We start from the raw sequence: 23,639 nt of genomic DNA on the forward strand, positions 1-23,639 counted from the left end.
TTATGTTAAGTGGACCAATCTAATTCATCCCCCTTCCTTCTAGAGTTTACATAAGTAAAGAACTCTTTGTGTGTTTCTTTGCATCTTTTGCCAACGATTTCTCATAATCTGCCTTTATCTCATTTGTGACTAGATTACAGACTAGCTTATATCTAGGCTTTAATATTGCCTGCAAATTTAATGCAGTCCATGCATTTTTCTTCTCTGCCAGGAGCCTCATTAATTCATCTGACATCCATTTAGCCCTGAACTTTGAACAGTATTCCTTAGTTGATATGAAAAGTCTAGTAGCCTCCAAGATTACGTCTTGAAGGATTCCCATTTAGAATTCACTGTTGGTAACATCATCAGTTGCTCTCACTGTGTAGAATTTAAAAACCATCTGAGACCACTGTAGTCACCTTTATGAAAACAAAAACCCTTCCCTTTATCCTTGATGGTAATTACATCAGTACACTGTGATCACTGCCCTCTAGTGGTTCCTTTTATCTGTAAATTCTTAATGCATGAATAATCACTGCTGATAATCTGATCAAGAGCATTACGCCCTCTGGTTGCCCCTCGGACATGTTGCTGTAAAAAACAATCCTCCAATAAATCCACAAAAATCTTGTTAGCATGCGAGTGACCAACCCACAAATTCCAGTGAATATCTGGAAAGTTAAAATCCCCCATTACAAGACATTTTGATTTACTGGCCCACTGTATTTCTCTGCACAACTGTTCATTGTACTCATCAGGCCTATAACACACTCCCACTCTTGTTTTCCCTTTTCCAGTGTTTATGTCACACCAAACAGTTGCACTGTCCACCCATGTCAACTGGATGCACTTCCTTGAATTTTTATGTGTTTCTTAACTAACAGCATAATCCCTCCTCCCTTCCTACCCTGCCTATCCTATCTTTATACATTGTACTCCCCAAATTTGAATTCTGCACTGCTTATATCTGTGTGACGCAAAGTCTCAAACATCACAACAATATCATCTGCCTTTGGTGCCTTGATCAGCACTTCAAATTTATCAAATTTATTTATTATACTCCTAGTATTGCTGTACATCCAAGTATACATGCACCTGTATTCTTAATTACCCTAATGCAGCCCATGCATTTACTTGTTCCATGATGACTCCCAGCAGCTCTTGTAATCCCCAGTAACTTGCTCTCTAGGCTGCTGCTCATTACAACACAACAGAAGCAGTGCAAGAATCACTTTCATCTCTGCCTGCGGCTACCGTTAATCTTTTAGTCTATGAAGCTAGCAGTTTTCTGACCCATCTAACACTGCCTCGATAGCATCAGCAAATATTCTTGCACCCTTTCTATTTCAGTGTATCCCATCCCTGTAGAAACAGTTTCCTTGCCTATATCAAGAGACAAGAAACTATTGTAGTTTCTCAACTATTACACTGCTCTGTTGCAGACAACAGCCAGCAGAGAGGTAATGTGCTGTTTTCACATTAAAATAGCACCCTGTATTTTTCACATAATAGGACAGCACTGATATTCTTCCAGATAATCTTTTCTGAAAATTTGTTGTCAATTAGTGAAATGCCAAAGCCTTTTGCTTGATGAGTTTATAAGTTATCCCTAACTGACAATATCCTACTTCCTTAACTATTTATGAGAGACACTGCACTTGGCAGTAAATGCATAGAATACTTACTAAAGGCCAAATCATGGAACACTAGGTCAATGCAATACAAAAAATATAAGGTCCGGTCCATGAAACATTTCTGGCATCAGCATGAAATACCAGTTTCATATCAAACCTCTCATCAAGTGGGTGTAGCAATGAAATTGATTCTATTCAATGAGCAGGTGGCAGGGGGAGTGGAGGGAACAAGGTAGCCAATGCAGCTGAGTGTCACAGCCAAGCCAACACTTCTCAACCTTTTTAACAATGTATGGATCTAACTACATCATTCATATCCTGATCATGTACAGCTACACCTGGAAAAATTTATCTATATATTTTATTCATTAAATTACATATTAACTATTTCAGGTATGCCAAGAAAAGTTCTGTGACGTGTTTCAATTCAGTATATCCATCATAAGAAGTTAGGATTAGCATAAAAGTAGCTTACTGTTGAAGTATGCTATTAGTAAGTATTACTATTATATGCTAGAAGTAGCATACTGTCATTACTGTCATTAACCACACTGCAAACCTTTGTTTCATCAGCAAACTTAGAAAGTAAGCCTGATATACTTTCATCAGTATCATTAATAAATACTGAAAACAATAGTGAATCACAACTGAACTGTGAGGAACTCCACAGATAACATTAGTTCATGAAGAGCAGTGCCCAGCACTGAACACTTGGGGGACTCCACTACTAAAATTATTCCATGAAGAGCAGTGCCCAGCACTGAACACTTGGGGACTCCACTACTAAAATTATTCCATGAAGAGCAGTGCCCATCGATAACCACTCTCTGTCTTCTTCCACTTAACTATCCCTTTATCCATAGCAGCAGCAGCTTGCTTTTAATGCCATATTGCTCCTGTTTGTACAAGTCTTTTATGTGCAACGGTGTCTAAAGTTTTCCTGAAATTTAAGTATATTATATCAAAATTCTTTTTTGCATCCAGTTCCTGGTCACTGCATCACAAAAATCTACCAGATTGGTTATAAAAGAGCCCCTTAACAAATCCATGCTGTGGCTGCAATACTGCAGCCACAGCATGGATTTGTTAAGGGGCTCTTTTATAACCAATTGCATGTCCAGATGGTCCAGACATCAAGTGGCCATGTGATTCAAGTCCTTCCTTTTACCTGTTAACATAAGCATTGAAGTCTTTGCTGCTTGTCTTTGTATTCTTTGCCAGAGAATTCTCATAATCTGGCTTTGCTTGCCTAATATGCTTTGTGAAAAGATGTTATAATAATGAAGCCTAATACAGAAACTTTGGTTTGCCTTAAAATTCAAAAATTCTACAATGAAGTAATGATGCATTTACCAAACAATGTTACAGTTTGAAGTTTTCTGACTTAAAATTTTAGTAAATTAAAAAAAATTATAATAATGGCCCCAATCAGATTCTGTTACATATTTCTTAAACTGATTTGAACTTTTACTGAGTAAATTAGTATTATTATTAGTGGCAAATGATGCAAAAAAAAAAAAAAAAGTTGAACAGCATCAGTAAAAAAGGGGAAAAAAAAAAAAAAAACAATCATTGCCTGTCCATCTCCTCCAATATCTGTCATGATCTTCCTTGAACTAATTCAAACTACCTAGTTCCACAACAACAGATGGATGGTTGTTCAAACAATCAACCACACGCTGGACAAAGGCAAACTTCCACACATCTATCCTACAATCATCCTGCTTAATGCTACACTGTTCCACCTTATACAGCAGTCTTTTAGTGCAACAGCATCAAAAGTTTTCCTGAAATCCAAGTATATGATACCAAAATTATTTCATGCATCCAGTTCCTTTGTTACTGCAGCATACTACCTACGATAAAATTAGTCACATAAGATTGCCCCTTAGTAATTCCATGATGTGAATAAAGTATAACTACACTTCTTCATAGATGGTACCTGCATTACTCCTTTTTAGCATTAGTGCTAGTAGAGGCATATGATGCAAGAAAGCAAGCTTATACAGCATCAGAAAAGAAAAAAAAAAAAAAACACTTCCCATTTCACCCATCCATTCGCTCCAAAAGTTTTACCAGTTCTTTCTTGAATTTATTTAAACTATTAACTTCCACAATAACAGATGGAAATCTTTTACAGCAATCAACTACCCGATGGCTAAAGGCAAACTTCCGTACATCTATTCTACAACTGTCTTTCGTCAATTTGACTAGTGACTCCATTATTTTCCCTGAAAGAGAAATTGCAGACCTGTTAGCTTAATTTAGCTAACAGGTCTGCAATTACTCATCACTCTTTGATCCCCTTGTGTGAAATGATACATTTGCAAATCTTCAGTCTATAGGGTCCTCCTCCTGGATTCAAAAATGTTCTCATAATTATGGGTATTGGTTTGCTTACCTGCTTTGCTGTCACTCATTGATATAATTGGATAGATCCCATCTACTCCAGGTGCCTTTTTTTATGTTTAGCTTCAAAAAAATTTCTCTTCCGCTTCCCTCTCATTTATCACAAAATCATTCAGCTTCCTGTCAGATTTTGATAAACTTCCCCTTCAATAAAGAATTCCTCATGTGAAATGTAGTTGCAAAATACCTTTTCAGTTTGTCAACAACCTGAAGAGGATCATCAATAAATTAAACCATTGACATCAAGTGGACCAATATGATTCATCCCCTTCCTTCTTGGGTTTACATAAGTAAACAAGCCTTTGCTGTTTTTCTTTGCATTCTTTGCCAAAAACTTTTCACAATCCGTTGTGACATAATTGTAGACTAGTTTATATCTACCACAAGCTTCTGTAACACCTGATAATTTATGCGTGTCCCATGACTTTTCTTCTCTGCCATGAGTCTTATTAATTCATCTGACATCCATGTATTTCTTAATTGGTATGAAAAGCCTAGTAGCTTCTAAGATTACTCTCCTGAATGCTTCCCATTTAGAATTTGCTAATGGTATCATCAACCTTTTTGGTCCCACTATTGCATAGAATTTAAAAACTGTGTGAGACTACTGTGGTTACCTGTACAAAAGCAAGCGGACTCCTGTTTACCCATGATAGTAGTTACATCTTTAAGTAAATCTCACATCAGTATATAGTGATCAATGCCACCCTGTGGCTCTTATCTGCAAGATTCGTAATGCATGAAGGAAAATTTCTGCCAATAATCAGATCAACAGTATTGCTTTCTCCCGTTGCCTCTCTAACCTGCTGCTGTAGAAAACAGTCATCCAATAAATCCACAAAAGTCTTGCCAGTATGTGGATGACCAACCCACAGTTTCCAATCAATATCTGGAAAGTAAAAATTTTTCATTATAAGACACACTGATTGACCGACCCAGTCTATTTCTCAGTATAGGTGTTTGTTGTTTTCATCACAGTGATTAGGCCTATAACATTTTGTTTCAGGTCTAATCACTAATTAGGACTCTCATTTTGTTTTTCCCAAGCTTATGTCATGCCAAATTGACTCAATATTGGGCTGGCCATCCATATCGACTGCATGAACTGCTTAGATTAACATGCTTTTTAACTAAGAGTATTACCCTTCCCCACTCCCATCCTCTCTACAGACATAGTACTCCTCATATTCAAATTCTAATCCCATATGTCTGAGTGAAACCAAATCTCTATAATATCTACATTTCATGATTTAATCAGTACTTCAAATTCATCAAATTTATTTACTGTATTCCTGGGCAGTAGTGTACATGCACATGTTCTTACTCTTAGTTACTTCAACATAGTCCCATGCATCTGCTTGTTCCACAAGGACCTACAGCAATCCTCGAAATCTCCGACACCTTGCTTGCTAGGCTGCTGACATATTGCAACAGAAACAATGCAAGGATCACTTTCACCTCTCTCTCTCTCTCTCTCATCATTCATCACAGACTAATCTATTAGTCTCCTTAAGATAGCAGTTTTTCAACCGATTAAACACTGTCATGACAGCATCAACAAATATTCCGTCAAATCTTCTGTTTAAGTGTATCCCATCCCTGTACAAATAGTCTCTACTGTTAATAAGCACAAATCATGCTGAGAAAAATTCTACCTCATAAGCCTTGCACAGTCTCTCCAGGACAAAACTGATTGCCAAGGCTCTCAACACCTACCCCCTCCTATTGTGTCAGGGTAGACTTAAGGACACTCTCATATTTAATCCTAACTCGCGACTTTTTCTCAACGTTGCCCTCCACTTATTTAGTAAATCCTCATATATCCTACTCTTAATATCATTAATACCAACATGTACAATAATATCACCTTTCGCGGCCTTAAAGGGTGATATCTGCTTTACAAGTCATCAACTTTTGCCCTGTCAGACATACACTGGTCCTATCTCCTCTATTTGCCCAATATATTTTCCATTTTCCTGACAACAGAATCACCGACAATAACTACATCCTGTGGTAACAGCACATTCTGCCTTGAGGATTGCCACTGTGCTGTCTGATAAGAAAATGTAAGCTTTGGTGCTAAGAACTTGATACCCCCCCCTATTTTAGTCCCCTCCTGTAAATATATGTATAGTAAGTAAAGTGATCTAAAATATGTAAGCAATTAATCACGTAGGAAGTAATAAAAATTGGATTTTCATGTTGATTCAGAAAACTATAAAAGTATAAACAAAATACTGATTATGAACAAAAAAAAATAATAATATATAATTGATATTTTGGGAAGTATGTGTATATAATTTTAGAACATATTGTGAAAATGATGCATACAATTTTATAAGTTAATTATGGAGTAATACAATGTATTACTGAATTAGTAGTAGTGGCATGTGATGCTTGTTTGTTTGTTTGTAATTCGGTTTTTAGGAGCATTAGCAACTAAGGCCATATTGCTCCAGGATATGCGATGGTCAGGTCATTCCCTGACCTTTCCGCATCCTCCTTTTTTGGTGGTCACGGGCTCGAACCCTGGTCTAATCAAGAAGCATGTGCAACGCACTGCTGCTCCTTCCCACCTGGCTACGGAGGCGACAGCATATGATGCAAGAAAGCAAGTATATGAGCTTATGCAGCATCAGCCAAAAAAAAAAAAAAAATTTTTTTTTCAGGCAACCATTCCCTCTAAATGTTTGTCCAGTTCCTCCTTAAATTTATTTAATCTATAAACTTCCACAACAACAGATGGAAGTTTGTTCCAGCAATTAACCACCCACTGGCTAAAGGCAAATTTCCACACATCTATTCTACATCTGTCTTTTTTTTAATTTGAATTTATGCCCCCTTAGGTTCGTAATCTGAATAAGTGGAAGGATCCCATCAGAATTCAGCGTGCTCAACCCATTCAAAGCCTTATACACCTCAATTAGATCACCGTGCAGGTGCCTAGTCTCCAGCCACTGCAATTTGCAGAACTTAAGCTTCTCTTGTTAAGAGGATCCCTTCATTCCCCTCACTAATCTTGTTGCCCTTCTCTGTACACGCTCAAGCAAATCTACATCCTTCCTAAAATGAGGCCTCCAGACCTATAAGCAGTACTCAAGGCGTGGCCTGACCATTGCCGTATACAGAGGGACAATCACCTTCTTTTCCCTGCTAGCAAAATTCCTATATATCATTGACAAAACCCCATGACCTGCCCTGGCAGCCTGTTTGCATTGCTCAGAAAAATTCATATCTGACTGCACAATTACTCCCAGGTCTTTTTCATTTTCTACCACCTTAAGTGTAGTACCACACAGTTGGTACGTTTCTCTGGAGTTACTTCTACCCATATGCAGTACTTTGCATTTGTCAAGGTTATGAATTTATGACTTCTAGTTATGGAATCATTTATAATAGCAAAAATTTCACCCTCATTCCTTTTACTGACTCCTCTCAGAGCCTTATACACATCAATTAGGTCTCCTCTAAGGCGTGTGGTTACCAAGGCTCTGTAGCTCAGATGTTCAAAGTCTTTCCCCATATGTATGCCCTTTTGCCAATCTCAAAAAACACATTGCCCACATTTGTACCCTATCAAAAAGCTTGATGTCTTTTTTAGGTATGGTCTCCATGCTTAAACACAGTATTCCAAGTGAGGTCTTACAACTGTCATACACAGAGGGATAATGACCATCTTATCTCTACAAGAAAATTTTAGATAAATCATTGATAGGACACCAATGGCCTTCCCAGTCACCTATCTACACTATTCAGTGAAATTTGTGTCTGACCATATCGTAACCCCCAAAATCCCTTTCTTCTTCAATTGTTTTTACTTTAACCCTCACTAATTATACAAGTTATTTTTGTTTCTCAGGTTGCTGTTTCTCAATTGTAAGACCTCGAAATTTTGCTGCATTAAAACATAAATGCAACTTTTGTGGCTATTCTCAAAGTCTAAGTCATCCTGAAGAAGCACAGCTTGGCATTGATCATTAACTACTCTTCCCATCTTGACATCATCTGAACATTTTGATATCATGCCCTATATCCCTTTATCAATGTCATTTTAGAAAATCAAAGACAATAGAGGTCCCGATCCTGATTCTTGGGGAACACCACTTCACACATTAGCTCGATCTGAAGAATAACTATTAATCACACTCCTCTGCCATCTTTTTGAAATTCTAAGGGATTTTTCTTGTGATTTCAACGTATTCCAGGTTATACAGTAATCCCCCCTCCCCACTGTGGAGAGGGGGGTGGATTTGCTGTATAACCTGGCTGCTGTATAAGTGTTTTGCTGAAATCAAAGTATGCAATTTCAGTAAACTTCCTATATCCGGCTCATGAGCAATTCTATAAAAATAGCTAACCGGACTGGATAATCATTATTTTTTTTTTTTTTTTTTTTTTTACAAAACCATGTGTTTCCTTAAGAATTCCAATTCTATCTAAATGACCCTATAATGCATCTTGTTCATTGCCTCCATGGTTTTCCACTACCACTAATGTTAGACTGACCAGTCAGTAGTTACTCACTTCACTCTTAAAATCGCCTTTACATATTATTAATATATTGGCACTTCTCCAATCCAGAAGAATCTCTCCCAAATCTAGTGATGTCCTCATATTTAACCTTAACTGTCAATACACTTTTTTGCCGCCTCCCTCAAAATTACTAGGTATGTGCCATCAATTCCAGGAGTCTTATCATCTTTAGGCTTAAAAGCTTGAAAGTTTTTCTAAAAAATAACTTTTTCGGAATTTCAACATCACTAATTTCTGCCTACTTCAATTTCATATTTTCTCCACACTGCTAAGGTTTCCATCTGTAAATATTGATTCAAGGTACCCGATCAATTCATCTGCAGCATCAGCTCAGTTATCTAAGACTTCCCCACACCCATTACACAAATGTCCAATCTGACTCACTCTTTTCTTCTTTGTAATCACATATGTGAAAATCTTCTTTTCTCTGTGCTTTGCTCTCTTAGCCAGTGATCTCTAATACTCTGCTTTTACCAGCCCAACCTTTTCAGTTACAGATAAACTTGTAGCTATTCCAGGCTTCAATATTTTTTCATTTTTCTGTATCCTTCCTATGTCCTCTTTTTCTTCTCTTCTAAATTGGCTAACTCATTATTTGTCCATTTTGGCATTCTCCTCATGCTATACCTTTTTAATCGTACATATGCATTCCTGGTTTCTATGACCACAGTTCACGGGTATACCATAATTCTAATTATTTGTGGTCTTTGTGGATCTCCGCAGTTGACAGAGACCATGTAGCATCTTCAGCTGTCAATCTCCTTTCCTGAAATTAAAACCCATTCCTTTGCCTTTAACCACTGCCACCTCTCCTGCATCATTTGACTTAAAACGCTGTGATCATTCCCTCTAATGGGTCCTGTACAGACATGGGGAATGTGCCCATGTATGAGCATTATGAAAATTGAGTTTCTTACAGTTCCAATCTAATGATACAATCGGCTATCAAGCACATAAAACCCTTGCAAATCTCATCTTTAAACCAGTATTGAGGCTGCAAGTTAATGAAAGTTACCAATGCTTAAATGTTAAAGGAGTGGACTCAATGTGTTTCCCAGCAAAATCTGAATTAACATTCAGATAATTTCAGTACTTACTCTTTAAGCAATGCATGAAATTTACCAAAAACAAATTCATTAAATAAAATAATTGATTTTGCTGTATCAATGATAAATGTATAAAAATCTGTTTATATCTAACAGAGGGAGATTTACAAATTTACAATAACTACCTACACTTTTAAGAAAAATGTGAATTTTGAAATAACAGCCACATCATATGTTAATATTAAATATAACAATTTTAATTTAAATTTATTTATAATAATTTCTATATTATAAATCAATAAGGGTATGATAAATAAGGGTGATTCCAAAACGTAATGCATATAAATATTTCAATCATAAGCATTTTAATAACAGAACATCATTACAATCATTCAATAGTGTCTCCCTCTTTTTAATGACCAAGTTCATCTTGAAAGGCCTAATGCTAATTCAGTTTGTCAGCAACATCAAACCATTAATATCAAGTGGACCAATCTCATTTATTCCATTCCTTCTGGTATTTACACAACTAAAGAATCTTTGCTGTTTTTCTTTGCATTCTTCAACCACAGATTTCTCATAATCTGCCTTCACTTGACTGACCACTTTTGTGACTTGATTACAGACTAGTTTATATCTACCATAGGTTTCTGTGTCAAAGACAATTTATATGCATCCCATACACTTTTCTTCTCTGCCACGAGTTTCATCGGTTCATCTGACATCTATTTAGGCCTAAACCTTGAAGAGTATTTCTTAGTCAACTTGTAAAAGCCTAGTAACTTCTATGATTAATTCCTTGAATGCTTCCCATTTAGAATTTGCTGATGATAATATCATCAGTTGCTCCCACTGTATAGAACTGAAAAAATGAGACCAATGTAGTCACATTTAGAAAAGCAAAAATTCCTCCTATTTCCCTTGATGGTAGTTACACCTTTAAGTAAATCCCAAATCAATACACTGATCACTACCACCTAGTATTCTTTTATCTGCAGATTCTTAATGCATGAATAATCACTGTGATAATGAGATCAAGAGTATTACTCCCTCTTGTTGCCTCTCTAACATGCTGCTGTAGAAAACAACCAACCATGAAATCCACAAAAATCTTGCTAGTCTGTGAATAACCAAACCAAAAATTCCAGTCAATATCTGGAAAGTTAAAATCTCCCGTTATAAAACATTCTGATTTACTGGCCCACTCTATTTCCCTGTAGCCGACCGGGCTAGCCAGGTGGGTAAAGTGCCTGCCTGACAACGCAAAGGTCGCAGGTTCGAATCCTACCTCGGGTTTGGATAAGAGTAAAATGCAAAAACTTTGGGAGGTACATTATGGCCACAGAAGCCGATGCGCCAACAACTAGCAAAAAAAAATTTCTCTGTAGTCATCCGAGTCGTTAGGCTTATAACACATTCTTACTCTTATTTTTGCTTTTCCAGTGCTTATATCATACCACAGTGACTCAATATTGCACTGGCTGCCCATGTCAACTGGATGAACTGTCTTTATTTTATGTGATTCTTAACTATGAGCATAACCCAAAGCACCCCTATCCTATCTGTCCTTTCTGCACACATTGTACTCCCCATATTCAAAAATTCTGCATCCCTTATATCTGCGTGACACCATGTCTCTCAAATCTCAACAATGTCTGCATTTGATGTCTTGACCATCACTTCAAATTCATTAAATTTATTTACTATACTTCCAGTACTGGTTTACTGCAAGTATATATGCACCTGTTATTACTCTTAATTACACAGCCCACATATTCACTTGTTTCATGATGACATCCAGCAGTTCTGCTGCTGTTGAAGGCTGTTGCTCATTCTAATAGAAGCAGTGCAAGAATCACTTATACCTCTGCCTGTTATTGTTAATCTATTAGTCTGTGTATCTCTTCCCCAAACTAGCAGTTTTCTGACCCACCTAACACTGCCTCGATTGCATCAGCAAATATTCTTGCACCCTTTCTACTTAAGTGTATCCCATTCCTGTAGAAATAGTCTCTCCTGTTAACAAGCACAGACCACGCTGAGAAAAATTCTACACCATGAGCTTTGTAGGATACCCCTAGGGCTGAATTGACTGACAACGCTCTCATCATATACTTCCTCCTATCGTGTCGATACTTCCTCCTATCGGCAGAAGTACAGACACTTTCAAATTTAAACCTAACTGATGACTATTTCAACATTGTCCTGTACTTGTTAAGTAAGTCTGCAAATCTCCTACTCTTAATGTCATTAGTGCCAATATGTATAACAATATCACCTTTTGTGCCCTTAAAATGTGATATCTGCTCTACAACATCAACTTTTGCTCCTGACAGCCATACCCTGGTCCTCTTCCACCTATCCTTTTTGCACAATATATTTCCTGTTTCCCTCACAACAGAGTCACCGATAACAACTAGCTCCTGTCGAACCAGAACATTCTGCCTTGGAGTTGCCACCGTGTTGCCTAAAAATCAAGTGATTTGCCAGATCTGGCATTGATATAGGCAGCTGAGAGCTTGGATCCCCCCCCCCAAATTTAATAATACCTTTGATGGCATCCACCCTGTTCTTCAAGCTGTCATAAAGAACCATAACAACATTGAGTTGCCGCTTAATAACCTCACACTCCTTACACTGAGCACACAAAAGACATCTCCCTTGGCAATATCATGTCCCATTCCTGACAGCTCTGCAAACATCAAACAAGCTGTACATCTCATAAGACCATGATTTGGAGGACAACTGCCTCTCTCTTCCAATTCTCCCCAGAGTCACGACACTCCCACTAGCTTGAGCCCTTTGCTGCTCTGGTCTGAGGCATTATTTTCATTCAAATTCAATATAATTAAAAATACTTCACTAAACAGATATTTGGTTTTTTTTTAGGAGCATTAGCAACTAAGGCCATATTGCTCCGGGAATATGCGGTGGTCATTCCCTGACCTTTCCGCATTCTCCGTATTTGGTGGTGACGGGCTCGAACCCTGGTCTAATCAAGAAGCGTGTGCTACGCACTGCTGCTCCTTCCCACCCGGCTATGGAGGCGCCCCACTAAACAGATATATCTAATGCATTAATAACACTATGTTATGCCATAGTGCTATGTTATAGCACCAGTTATGTTATGAAGTTTATGTTACTATTTACATATAATTAAAATTATTCTCCCATGCTACCAAGTTTGCATTGTATGTATTACACTATTATGTATTAGTGTTATACTTAAAAGTTATAAGTTAATTTTAATATATAATAAAATTATCCAAATAATGCCAACCTAAATGATTCGAACTTGAGAGCTACATATTTACCACAATTAAAAAATTTGAATTACCCTACCACTCAATCTATAGCTATAACAATGACAGCAAGATTCAAATGATACAAAGGTCCTGTGTATATTAGATAATAACCTAAAATATCTCGAGCTAAATTAATAAATAAACTATAAAGCTACTTATAGAGTATGATTTAATATGACAATTATATCAATTAAATGGCAAAATTCTTCAAAAACATTGTTTCATGGAGCTGAAAATTCTTCCACTAGTGTGTGTGTATGGATGCTCAATCAACTGTACCTAATACAGCTTTAGATGAAGCATAAAAAACTTTTAATGGTAATTGAAAAAGAGTATATAGGAAAAAAAGGAAATTCAGTATGCCATGGTATATCTGAGAAGTTAAAAAGGCTGAAATAAAACTAGTAAATCCTTAATGGATCATGAAAAAGGATAAAGCAAAAATTTGTGAAAGGTATGAAAAACTAGTATCAGGAAGGCATAAAAATATTTTGCCATTTAGTTAAAAATCTGAGAAAAAAGATGGTGGTGTAGGGGAAGGAACCCATAACTAAGGTAATCAAAAATGATAAGGGTGAAGTTATAATACAGAAATATTAATAGTTGCAAATAATTTTCTAAATAGAGCAGTTAAAGAAAGGGCGGAAATTTTGGTACTATATTACTGAGATCATGGAAAATATCAAATATAGGAAGGCAGCATGTGTAAGGGAAATCAGACCAGAAATTTTGAAATCGGGAGTGAAAATAGTGTCATGTACCTATATCACATTAACAAGAGGTTGTTTTTTAAAGGACAAGTTCCAGAAGATTAGACCAATATATAAAAAGGAAAATAAAGATGAATTTATATCCCCTTTTCAAAATTAAAGAAGAAATTTCCCTCCTTAGTGCACTAGGCAAAATCGATTAGTGACAAATGAGCATCTTAGGAAAGAAGATTAAATGTTTGAAATATGATTGAATGAAAATGTTAGTGAAAAATGGCCAGATGTCAGGCCAAAGAGGGGAACGTTTGAGACCAAACAGGAATCTCCTGTTTGGTCTAAAATTATTTGATTCCCAGGATCAAATATTTACCTGTATTTGGGATCTGTCAGTCCTCAAAAAGCATGTGACAAAGTAACTTAATATCTGCATTTTAAAATTTCAAAAAAAAAAAAAAAAAAAAAAAAAAAATGGTACCAAGGATTATTAAAGGGAATAAAAAATTTGTATAAAATAGCAAATCTGCAGTGACAACTGAATGGCTTTAAGTTAAACCTGAAGCGAGACTATATGCTGCACACTTCTTTTATAATTTTCATGGACTATTTAATGAAAGAATTTAAGTTACTGACAAAGTTCAGTGTGGAAGATTAAAAAGTTGGAACATTATTATAAGTAGATGATATTACATGTTAAATCTTCAAGAATTTCTCAACAGAATCAATAAAGGTTGCAAAGAATTTGGTATGAAAATTTATTTTACAAAAAAATAAGTTTGAAGGGTGGGGGGGGAGAGAGAGAGAGAGAGAGAGAGAGAGAGAGAGAGAGAGACTAGTCAAATTTAGAGTGTAGACTAAATAAACAAAAACTGGAGCAAGCAATTTAAAATTTTAATCAAAATAAATGGAACCTGACAGACGGAAGCAATGAATGAGGAAATAAGAAAAAACCTTGGAGTATCAAATAAAATCAAAAGTAAGTGAAGTAAGAAGACTAGAAAGGATGGAAGAAAAGAAATTAGTTAAACAGATGTTCAAAGCAAAAATGAATGGAACAGGACCACAAGTGGACAAAGAAGAATTAGAAGAAATTGATGTAAAAGCATTTTGGACAAAAAAGAATTAGAAGAAATTGATGTAAAAGCATTTTGGACAAAAAAGAATTAGAAGAAAAGATGTTTACTCTGGCTAACATCTAACAAGAAATGGGGGAAAAAAACATAGAGAATAGAAGGCTAATGGTCCAAAAGGACTGATTTGTACTACAAAAGTGTCCTATAGAGCCACTCCCTGATTAACATAAGGGTTGCATTCCGCAGAACGCTATGCAAGTCGGAATTTCCCTAAATAAGCATTTAGGGAAATTCCGCACTTGCAACTATGCACAATGAATTTGATAGAAGAAAAAAAGAAACGTTCGATGAAGCATGTAAATAAAATTATACAATTTTTTTTTATCTTATGCATAGGAAAAATTACAAAAGTGTACAAAATTACAAAAATTTCAAAATTATAAAGTTACAAAAAGAGAGAGGAGACAGGCATAACGTCAGCAAGTTTTACCTTTTGAGCATCGTTGCCAGAATTAACTCTCCAGCTGATAAGCACACCACTGCGGATGTTGAGAGATTTAGAAGGGTTTTTTTCCAACACATCACAAAATTTCTCTGCTGCTGCTGCAGAATCAGCACTGGTGACTTCACCGCATACTTTAATGTGTTGGAAACTAGCGCAATGCTTGAACCTATTAAACCACCCATTGCTTACAACGAACTTGGCTTGGGGTTTGCCGTACTTATTATTATCTTCATAGATACTTCTTGCTTGAATGGCCATTAGATTCAGGGGCACTTGCTTCTGAATCTGATTTTCCATACATATTATTATAACTTTTCCATCTTCGAGATAACACCTGAATGCTGTTTTGTGATCACTGTTGGGGGTGGATTGGCCCTGGTGTGAAATACGTTAATCCTTTAACATGTTCTTTTATACATGTACTGTCCCTTAAAAGAGCATTCACTGTTGAAGCATCGAGACTTAATTCCCATGCAACAGATGACAAACTTTGTCCTGCTTCGTACTTCTTAATCAATCATCTTCATTTTTAAATCAATTTTATTTCGTTTCCTAGCACTGCCAGCACTTGCACTTTCCATTGGTCCCTTTCCCTTCACCATTGTAATAAGTAAATAGGAATGAAGAGAAGATTCTGAAAATTTATTTATGATTTTTATATGATTGAAGATTTCTGTGAAGGGGGAACACATTTTGCCATAATAACGTAAAAACCCGCACAATTCCAATTATTGGAATTATTGCAAATGCAATAAGATCAAGTTCTACCTGTTTATAATTAGATGCATTAACAGAAAAGCCTAATAAACCAGAAAATGCAAATTGTTTTTATTGTTTTATGGTAGTGACCTCCAGAAATGTGTTTTAGAAAAATATCACAAAGGCATTCAAATTTGATTCTTATAACAGAATCATATGATAACAATGAAAGTGTAGTGGAATTTCCATTATAAAAATGACCTTTTAGAATGATAAACAGCTTAGTTATATAGCGAAAATTTCAACTTCCGAGGTCTTGGAACGAATTATCAAAAAACACGTTATTGGATTCACATTATGATATTTTCATGATACCTCCATTTATTCCTATGGGATGCAAAATACATTTCCACAATTTTTTTTTAAGTTTGCACTGGCCGGCAAAAACTTAAGGAAATTCGACTAAAGTCGAATTTCCATAAGTAGAGTATTACATAAGTAGGGGAATTCCTGTATACCCAATAGATATAAGAGATTTGGATAATGATGGAATTTAATGCAGTGTTTTCTATCACAATAAATTAACAGTTGTTTAATTAATAACCCATTGTCCAAAACTTAAGTTTCTGCAAAAATTAGCAATTTCTGCCCAACTAGCCAAGTATGAAATTCTATTTTCTGTAATTATCTAATATCTAATTAATTGGGGGGGGGGGATCTGAAACCAAATAGAAAAGTGACCAAATCTTAAAATCTTAAAATCAGTGAAAACTAGATCCAAGAAATTCTGATTTCTAATTGGGAATAGACAATTTTGTATTCAAAACTAGTGGTAGGAACTGGAACATCTAGTTCTCTCTTTGTGGATTATATCTAAACTACTATATAATGTGGGGAGATTAAAACATTTGCAGAACATAATACACACATAAACAAAGCAAACCTTAACATACCCATAGGGTTAACTGCATTTCACAAAGACATGTAATTTCAGTCTCGTGTGACATGATATGCATTAATTAATCATTAATTCAGAAGAATTATTTTAGACCCCTGTACCAGCTGAGATTAATCTCTCAACTAGAACAGAATCTTTTTTTTTTTTTTTTTTTTTTTTTGGTAGTTGTTGGCGCATAGGCCTTTGTGGCCATAATGCACCTCCCAAGGTTTTTGCAGTACAGTACTTTGATCCAAGCCCGAGGCGGGAATCGAACCCACGACCTTTGGGTTGCCAGGCAGGCACTTTACCCACCCGGCTAGCCCGGTCGGCCTAGAACAGAATCCTAAAAAAATCAAAAAAATCAATTAAAGTTTTCATAATTCTGATTTCTAAAAGTCGACAGATGTGCAAGGGTCAATCAAATTAAAATGTACAAAGATGCAGAGTAGAAAAACTATTACATTTATTTAAAATTACTATTTAAAGGAATTAGCACATTTATTCCCTGTATCATCAGTTCTCAATTCTGTGCATTGAGAATTGTACCAGCAGAAATTCAAAATAAGTAAACAGAAGAAGCTTCAAAGACCTGCACTCAATGACCACATGAACCTATCAATCAATCAATTGCATAATTTGACTGCTGTTTTCATTGTCAATTTTTTAAGAAAATTTCTCTTAGGAATGGTCCATAATTTTACTCCTTTCCTAATTTGCCAAACCATTCACTGTTCTTTAACCAACAAAATATGGGAGGAACAGGACACAGTCCCCCCCCCACCCCCATTCATTCATAGCTAAATATCAGGTGCAGTTACATAATAATCTTAAACTATGGGCACTAAAATCTTTTTAAAGACACATTCATGTAGGCTGGTGAACACAGTGAGATGAATATTTTAATCCTTTTGGGGGGCATTTTAAACGTGTAAGAGTTTATTCACTATGCACCTTGGCCTATTTAGTTAAAGTTTACCTTGTATTTTTCATGTAACATAAATTGATATATGTCTGTATTTTTAACTGACTCTGAGTATTAGGTAAAATTTATAATTTTAAACATGCACATATAGATTTTACAAACAATAATAATTAAAAAGAAATCTTATGAATAATATTTAAAAAAAAAAATCTTATGAATAATAAGAAAAAGAACTAAACTAAAAAATAAAATAATGCATGCAACATAATGTTACTAAATATGAATTACCTTTGCCAACAGATCTCCATATCGGCTCACCTAAGCATTAAAAGGGCGAAGTGAGGTAAAAAGTCATGTTTTTTTTTTTTTTTTTTTTTTAATATTTTAAAGTTAGCAGCAAGACAATTTAATTAAATTATGAAGCTTCAACTAACCTCATCAAACTTTTGTTCCAGTAATTTTTTTTCATTTTCTTCTCCATGTAATTTTGATTGTAGTTCTACTAATTTAGCTTGCATCTGAATGGAAAAAAATTATATGTTAATAAGAACATTACAAAACTGAAAAATTTCCAATAGCAAAAATGTTTAATAAAAGTTATACTTAAAAAGTTACCAGAAAATTTATCAAAATAAATTTCAAAGAGATGAGAGAGCACAAAACATGCCACACATTATGAATAAGAAGAAAATGTTATTCAAATTCAAGAAATGTTATTCCAATTCAAATTCATACCAGAAGGCTAACTATGACTTTCAAGCGGCACAGTGATGTACAGTAAGACCCCCGTGTCCACGGGGGATATGTTCCAAGACCTACCGTGGATATAAGCGAACACCTGCTGACTCCATATATATAATGTGATTTTCTTGTACATACATACGTGTATGTATGTATGTACAAGAAAATGTATGTACATTTTCTTGTACATACATTTTCTTGTAAATGTATATGTATGTACAAGATAAAAATGCATACATACTGGAAATTGTTTTGAATTTGAATGTTCATTGATGATTGTTTTATTGTTTATTTTGTATGTAAATCGGCTCCGAGTGATTATTACAGAATATTCCTTTCCTCTTTTTATATAAAATTTAACTATCTTTTGTTGTTTTTCTCACAATTATTAAATTTCAGCAGTTGTATAACTTTTATGTATTACTTTGATGCAATTATCATGCCAATTATTGTTTCAAGTTTGATGTATTTTTTAATAGGAAACATTGACATTGGAATTAATATGTATGATGTTAACTAGAATGCAGTAGGTACCTTACTAATATGATGTTTAGCTTTGCACACTTTCTGCCCTGTTGTACCATTATTTGATATTATATGATAAATGCAGTACATTCAAAAAGTTTCTGGATTTTTATTTTATTTTTTTAATGAGTGCTTGTGTGTATCTTTCGGCAATTTCCTCAAAGTAGTGTCCTTAATCAGCAACCTTTTTATGTAAACTGTTGTAAAATTGTTGGAAAAAAATGCAGAAATCTGTTTTGTACCATCACCTTTAGTATTGGCACTTGGTCAATAATTAAAACAACACTTGTTCAGATATTGCAAACTTTGGAGTGCATTCTTTAATTTTGATCTCTTTTCTCACACAACAAAGTACAGTTGTGCCCTGTATCTGCTGATTCAGTTACCCGCAGTTAACCATGGAAAAAAAATGATAAAAAACGAAAAAAACTTAACACGTACTACTTGCATGTCCACAATGCTTCCCTTTATTTTTTACAATGTTGATTTTAAATTGAATAGCTTCCTTTTATTTTTTACAATGTCGTGTATGGTTTGATCACCAACATTATAATGGTTCTTTAGAGATTTAATGGATGCACCGTTTTAAAACTTTTGAATAAATTCAAGTTGTTTAATTTGAAAGCACAACCCTTGCGATCATCATTTTCATGATTTCTAAACAAACAAAAAAATTCTGACATTCCTGACATAAATAACGAAACAAAATTTGTCCTTTTGCGGTGCAGCAGAACACAGAAATCGACACAACACACTAAACCAAACTAAAAATTTGGTTTCTTTCTTTTTTTTTTTTTTTTTTTTTGTTGTGAGCGGTGAGTGTGAAGACAAGTGGGGGTTGCAAGATAATAGGTACACTAATCTCCCATTGACGACTTATAATGCTGGCCCTTGTTATTTACTTATGACTTGCAAAATATCTGTTTATACCTATTCTAGTTATTACTTGAATTTTATGATTTCTGGTTGTTTTTTTTTTTTTTTTAAATTTGAAGTCTTGAAGTGTCCCAGTTAATCCAATCTCAGTAAGTCGAGAGCCTGCTGTACTTTATTATTAGCGTGTTTAATGTTGGTAATGTCTCAGAATAATCACCAAGGGATGGGAGTCTGTTCCACCAACCAACTACCCGCTGGCTAAAGGCAAATTTCCGCACATTTATTCTACATCTGTCTTTCCTCAATTTGAATTTATGCCCTCTCAGGTGATTATTCTGAGCAAGAGGAAGAATCCCATCAGCATTGAGCATGCTCAAACCATATGGCAGAGAAGAAAAATGCATGGGTTACATACAAATTAACACGTGACACGGAAGCCTATGATAGATACAAGTTGATCTGTAACCAAGTTACAAAGGAGGTTAGGCAGGCGAAGGCAGATTACGAGAAATCTTTGGCAAGGGATGCAAAGAAAAACAGCAAAGAGTTCTTTACTTATGTAAACTCTAGAAGGAAGGGGATGAATCAGATTGGTCCACTTGATATCGATGGGTCACCTGTTGATGATCCTACTCAGGTAGCTAACAAACAATGAATATTTTGCATCGACATTCACACATGAGGAGTTATTCAGCGAGGGGAATGCCAAAGGTGTATTCAACTCTGGCAGTAAGCTAGAGAATCTTGTAATAACTTGGAGTAAAGTGGAGGAGAAATTGTTGAAGATAAATACAAGAAAGCATCTGGGGTGAATGGGATCTATCCAGTTATATTAAAGGAAGCAAAGGAAGTAAGCAAACCCTTAGCCATGATTATGAGAGCTTCCTTGGACTCAGGGGAAGTACCCATGGACTGGAGATGTGCAAATGTGACCCCAATTCACAAAGGAGGATCAAAGGGTGACACAAGTAATTATAGACCTGTTAGTTTAACTTCTGTTCCTGGAAAATTAATGGAGGCACTGGTTAAAGAAGCACTGCAGGATCATCTAGACAAGACACACAGCATGGTTTTGTTAAAGGGAAGTCTTGCCTGGCCAATTTGATTGGATACTATGATGCAGTCACAAATGAACTGGATGCAGGGAATAACTTTGATATTATATACTTGGATCTTAGAAAGGCTTTTGATACTGTTGCACATGGAAGACTGCTGCACAAATTGGAGCAGTGTGGCATTGGAGGCAAACTGCTGCTATGGATAAAGGAGTGGTTGAGGGGGAGAAGACAGAGAGTGGTAATCAATGGACACTGCTCGTCGTACAATAATGTTATTAGTGGAGTCCCTCAGGGTTCAGTGTTGGGTCCATTATTGTTTTCTGTATTGATAAATTATATCGATGATGGTATATCAAGCTTAATGTCCAAGTTTGCAGACGATACGAAGGTTGGCAGGGTTGTCAAGGACACTACTGGCTCTATGCTACTGCAACAGGATCTGGAAAGGTTGAGCAGATGGGCTGAGAGGTAGCAAATGAAGTTTAACATTGACAAATGTAAAGTACTACCTATGGGAAACAGCAACCCCAGAGCAACGTATCAACTCTGTGGTACTACACTGACAGTGGTAGAGAATGAAAGGGACCTGGGGGTGGTTGTGCAGGCAGATATGAAGTTTTTTGAGCAGTGCAGATGGGCTGCAAGAGTAGCTCATGGTGTATTGTCAATGATATATATAGGAATTTTTCTAGTAGGGATAAGGAGGTGATTATTCCCTTGTATAAGGCAATGGTCAGACCGCACCTAGAGTACTGTATACAGGTCTGGAGGCCTCATTTCAAGAAGGATGTAGAGATGCTGGAACGAGTACAGAGAAGGGCAACAAGATTAATGAATGAAACAAAGGGTTGCTCTTATGAAGAAAGGCTTACGTTTTGCAAATTACAGTGTCTGGAGACTAGGCACCAGCGAGGTGATCTAATAGAGGTGTATAAAGCCTTGAATGGTTTGAGCATGCTCAATGCTGATGGGATTCTTCCTCTTGCTCAGAATAATCACCTGAGAGGGCATAAATTCAAATTGAGGAAAGACAGATGTAGGATAGACGTGAGGAAATTTGCCTTTAGCCAGCGGGTGGTTGGTTGCTGGAATAGACTTCCATCCCTTGTCGTGGAAGTTGATAGCCTAAATAAGTTTAAGGCTCAGCTGGACAGGTATTTCGAACGAACAGAGGGGTGAAGTGGAAGTGGTTATTTTTTATTTTTTTATTTATTTATTTATTATTATTATTTTTTTAATTTATTTATTATTTATTTTTTTTGGCTGATGCTGCATAAGCTTGCTTTCTTGCATCAAATGCCTCTACTAATGCTAATGCTTATACAATCACCTCTTCATCCCTGCTAGCAAAATTCCTGTATAACATTGACAAAACTTTGAGCTGTCTTAGCAGCATGCACTGCTAGGAGAACTTCAGATATGAAGTTCTCTGAGCAGTGCAGTAATGTACCAACTTTGTGGTACATTACTTGTTGTAGTAACATACAACTGTGTAGTACTACAATCAGTTCCCTAGGTGTAGTACCCCACAATTTGATTACTGCAACCCATATGCAGTAGCTTGTATTTGTGAATTTTAAACTTCAATTGCCATTTCTCAGCCCATCTGCATAGCCGTAGCCGAGTGGTCAACCGCATGGGTGCATAAGTACACGTGCCTTGAGTGATTGGGGTTCAAGCCCGTGACTGCTGAATATGGTGCTGTTTCTTGTATTCTGTCTGTCTATCTTGTGAACTCCTCTGACCGTTTGGTCATCCTGGAGTATAAACAGAAAATTTAATTTAAATTTTAATTTAATTTTTCTTGATCTTGTTGCAGTAGCATACAGTCATTGCTACCATTAATCACCCTGCCCACCTTAGATTCATTTGCCAACTCAGACATTAACCCTGATATGCATCATCATTACAGTAGACTTTCAGAATAACACCACCTTTGGGGATTCAAGATGCTGTTATTTCGATTTTTCCATTATCTAGAAAGTTTTACTTTTAATATATTTAATGTAGAAATAACGAGACTAAATAAAAAATAGAGAGACTAAGAATACAATTTTATTAACTCCACATAAAAAAATTTAAACATGTTATTTTCTGCCATTAATACACTCCTACTTATGCCCATTCTATTTTCTATTATTATATCAACAATTTCTCTTCCACTCTCTTCTTGGTTATTACTGAGAGAAAAGTGAAAATCATTAAACCCCCTTTTGTAGTTTTAATACACTTCTGGTATACACTGTCCTAAAGAATTTCTTGTGTGTCAATGTAGATACAAAATACCTAAGCAGTTTGTCAACAACCTGAGCAGGATCATCAACAGTTAAATCATCAATATCAAGTGGACAAATGTGAATCATCCCCTTCCTTCTAGTGTTTACATAAGTAAAGAAATCTTTGTTTTTCTTTGCATCCTTTGTCAAGATTTCTCGTAATCTGCCTTAGCTTGCCTAAGCTCCTTTGTAACTTGATTACAGAAAGCCTAGTCACTTATGTGATTACTTCTCTGAATGCTTCCCATTTAGAATTTGTTGTTGGTAACATCATTAGTTGATCTCACTGTACAGAATTTAAAAACTGTCTGTGACCATTGTAGTCTCCTTTATTAAAGCAGAATCCTTTCCTTTGATGGTAGTGACATCCTTAAGTAAATCACACATCAATACACTGTGATAAACCAA

General features: G+C 35.8%; 1 protein-coding gene across 10 annotated transcripts in view; it reads right to left on the reverse strand.

Annotated features, from left to right (window-relative positions):
• Positions 1–23,639, reverse strand: part of LOC150084898 (uncharacterized) — a 437,743-nt gene that overhangs the window by 93,932 nt on the left and 320,172 nt on the right. For 7 of the 10 annotated variants that reach the window (XM_090376692.1, XM_090376686.1, XM_090376687.1 and 4 more), the window contains 2 exons: positions 18,190–18,273; positions 18,044–18,073 (listed from right to left, as the gene is read on the reverse strand). In XM_090376692.1, coding sequence (XP_090232818.1) covers positions 18,044–18,073; positions 18,190–18,273 — 114 coding nt within the window. The remainder of the gene's footprint in view (positions 1–18,043; positions 18,074–18,189; positions 18,274–23,639) is intronic. The other 3 variants (XM_090376690.1, XM_090376694.1, XM_090376693.1) reach the window with 1 other exon arrangement.

Source organism: Mastigoproctus giganteus, chromosome 6, assembly GCF_048544385.1.
Source record: "Mastigoproctus giganteus isolate SK-2022 chromosome 6, ASM4854438v1, whole genome shotgun sequence".
NCBI classification, from domain to species: domain Eukaryota; kingdom Metazoa; phylum Arthropoda; class Arachnida; order Uropygi; family Thelyphonidae; genus Mastigoproctus; species Mastigoproctus giganteus.